Source organism: Haliaeetus leucocephalus, unplaced genomic scaffold (genome assembly GCF_000737465.1).
Source record: "Haliaeetus leucocephalus isolate CR32 unplaced genomic scaffold, Haliaeetus_leucocephalus-4.0 Scaffold933, whole genome shotgun sequence".
In the NCBI taxonomy this organism is placed as follows: Eukaryota; Metazoa; Chordata; class Aves; order Accipitriformes; family Accipitridae; genus Haliaeetus; species Haliaeetus leucocephalus.
This window is the reverse complement of record NW_010973369.1, coordinates 4,023,863-4,026,892: the sequence shown is the minus strand read 5'-3', so window position 1 is coordinate 4,026,892 and position 3,030 is coordinate 4,023,863. Positions and strand designations below refer to the sequence as shown.

The window sequence follows — 3,030 nt, the reverse complement described above, 5'->3', positions numbered from 1 at the left end:
CCTCCTTCCTCCCCCTCTTCCCTCCCCTTCCCCTGCGCTGCCAGCGCCGGCGAAAACTCCCGTGCAAAGCCCAGCCACCGCCGCCAAATAGCCAGTGCGCTCCCCCGGCCGCCTGCTCGGACTGGAAAGTTGCGGCAGGCTCCGGTGCTCTGCTGCCGCGGGGAGAAGGCTCCGGACTTACAAAACGCAGACGGGGGCACGGGCTAGACGTTTTGCACCGTTCTTCTTCTTCCTGCACAGACCCGAAGGCAGCATCTTTGTTTTGTTTGGCTTTTGCCCTTCCTGCTCCCGCTCCTTTCTCCTTGCGCCCGGGTGCCTAAGTGCCAGGAGCTGCTGCAGCCCGCGGTGCGTTGCAAACGCCGATACAAAAAGACAGGAGACATCCAGGCGGCCCCGGGTGCCGGCTCGTCCTTGGCTTTGTTGCTTCGGACTGAAGAAGCCCCAGAAGCCGGGAGAAGGAGGCGGCGGTGGAGGGGGAGCGGAGGAAAGGAAGCGAGGAAGCAAAGCCAAAGTTGCTTGGGAATAAGGGAGCGCGGCCAGCCCTCTGCCAGGCTGCGCGCTGGAGTGAGGTCTCCAGCCCCCTCCGCCGGGAGAGGTGCCTGCAAGACAGCGATGGCCGGAGAGCTCAGCATCGGAGCCGAGCTGCCCACTAGCCCCCTGGCCATGGAGTACGTCAACGACTTCGACCTGATGAAGTTCGACGTGAAGAAGGAGCCCCTGGGCAGGAACGACCGCTCGGGCAGGCACTGCACCCGCCTGCAGCCCGCCGGCTCCGTCTCCTCCACCCCCATCAGCACCCCCTGCAGCTCCGTGCCCTCCTCGCCCAGCTTCAGCCCCACCGAGCAGAAGACCCACTTGGAGGACCTGTACTGGATGGCCAACAGCTACCAGCAGATGAACCCCGAGGCGCTGAACCTCACCCCGGAGGACGCCGTCGAAGCCCTCATTGGGTCCCACCAGGTGTCCCAGCAGCTGCAAGGCTTCGAGAGCTTCCGGGCCCACCACCACCACCATCACCACCATCACCAACACCACCACCAGTACCCCGCAGTCACTCACGAAGACCTGGCCGGCAGCGGGCACCCTCACCACCACCACCATCATCACCACCAGGCCTCTCCCACTCCCTCCACCTCCTCCAGCTCCTCCCAGCAGCTCCAGAACTCGCACCAGCAGCATCCCCCCTCCAGCAGCGTGGAGGACCGGTTCTCGGATGACCAGCTGGTCTCCATGTCCGTGAGGGAGCTCAACAGGCACCTCCGAGGCTTCACCAAAGACGAGGTGATCCGCCTCAAGCAGAAGAGGAGGACCTTGAAGAACAGGGGCTATGCCCAGTCCTGCAGGTATAAACGTGTCCAGCAGAAACACCACCTGGAGAACGAAAAGACCCAGCTCATTCAGCAGGTGGAACAGCTCAAGCAAGAAGTGACCCGGCTTGCCAGAGAGAGAGATGCCTACAAGCTCAAGTGTGAGAAACTTGCCAGCAATGGCTTCAGAGAGGCCGGCTCCACCAGTGACAACCCATCTTCCCCCGAGTTCTTCATGTGAGTGCTTAACAAAAATAATTAAAAAACAAACAGAAAACCCCCACCCCCCAAACCTGACCCCCGTCACCTTCCCCTCCCGCTCCCATCCTCCTCTGACATCTCCATCCATCTGTCTGCTTGACTAGAGAGAAAGAAGGAGAGAAAAATAGAGACTTGATTTTTTTGCAGCATCCAGTCTTCTAGAGTAGCTGTGGGAAAAGTAGGCTGGGGGTGGGCACGGGAGAGGTAAAGTGCAACTTTTTGACTTTCGTTTGCGAGTTAGAGAGAGGGACAGAGGCAGAGGCAAAGGAGAAAAGGACAAGTGGAGCGTTTTATAGATTGCTTGCTTGCAGAACGAGATGGACTTTAAGAGAATAATAATAAAAAAGGACAATGAACAAGCCATCTATAACATACTGCCTGCTTGGAAAAAGAGAGGACATATACAGCACCATCTCATGCACAATTTACCTGCTTGGAAAAGAGAATAACTAAAAAGGACAATATATGCAAACTCTTCATATATTGCCTGCTTTGAGAAATAAGTCACAGGACTCAGATGGGACATTCAATCTAAGAAAGGAAAGAAAGAAAGAATGAAAGAAAGAAAGAAAAAAACTCATCAGTTTTATTGCCTGCTTGATTATATAGAAAAATACGAAAATCTGCATTAAAAATATTAATCCTGCATGCTGGACATGTATGGTAATAATTTCTATTTTGTACCATTTTCTTGTTTAACTATAGCATGTTGATCATCGATCATAGATTTCTGTTGTTGTTTTGTTTCATCGATAAGAAAAGCATCACAAGTTATCAAACTTTTTACTGCTTGTGCAGTTTTGTTCGTTGGTTTTGCTCTCTTATTTTCTTTTATGGTTGTTAGCTTGTAAATATCTGCTACTTCAAACCGCACAGGAGAAAAAAAACCCACAAAAACAAAATAACATTTCAGCAGGCTGGTTATACGGTTTGTTTGGTATTAAAGAGATAAGTAAGGAAAAAAAAAAGTTATGGGCATTTTGCATTAGAGAAAAAAACAACTTTGTATATCTGGTGCACTTTTAAGTTGTATTTTTTTTTTTTTTTTTTTTAGTTTTCATTTTGGTTTTTGTTTGTTGGGGCAGAAGCAAAAACGCCTGAATGGCATTGACAAACCTAAACTTAACAGGGAAAAACTCTCATCGGTCACTAGAGCCTACTCCATGCCTTAAAGTGGCAGTGAAGCTCTTTCCTTCAGGACAATTCCCAGCCTGGAGTGGTTAGGCTTGGCCATATAGTTTCCCTTCTGATTGTACACTCAGGAAGCGAAGGACGGACGAGATACCAGTTCCTTTTAAGAAACAACTGCCCCTTGATTTTCGGTAAATAAAGGAAAAAAAAAAAAAAAAAGCCTCCTTGTTACGAGGGCTCCGTGTCACCACTGAAGTTAGGTTTCTCAGTGGCAGCAGCGGATGAGTGGGCTGGAAAAGCATGTAAAACTAAAACTTTTTTTTAAGACAAC

The 3,030-nt window shown here is 50.8% G+C and overlaps 1 protein-coding gene across 1 annotated transcript; it reads left to right on the top strand.

Annotated features, from left to right (window-relative positions):
* Positions 1–6: 6 nt before the first annotated feature.
* Positions 7–1,586, top strand: MAFB (v-maf avian musculoaponeurotic fibrosarcoma oncogene homolog B). The gene has a single exon (XM_010584079.1). It carries the CDS (start codon positions 613–615, stop codon positions 1,546–1,548), a length of 936 nt encoding a protein of 311 aa, XP_010582381.1. The 5' UTR covers positions 7–612; the 3' UTR covers positions 1,549–1,586.
* The last annotated feature ends 1,444 nt before the right edge of the window (positions 1,587–3,030 follow it).

Excerpts from the sequence above, each read along its gene's own strand:
- MAFB (XM_010584079.1), top strand. The coding sequence starts at position 613 with ATGGCCGGAGAGCTCAGCATCGGAGCCGAGCTGCCCACTAGCCCCCTG.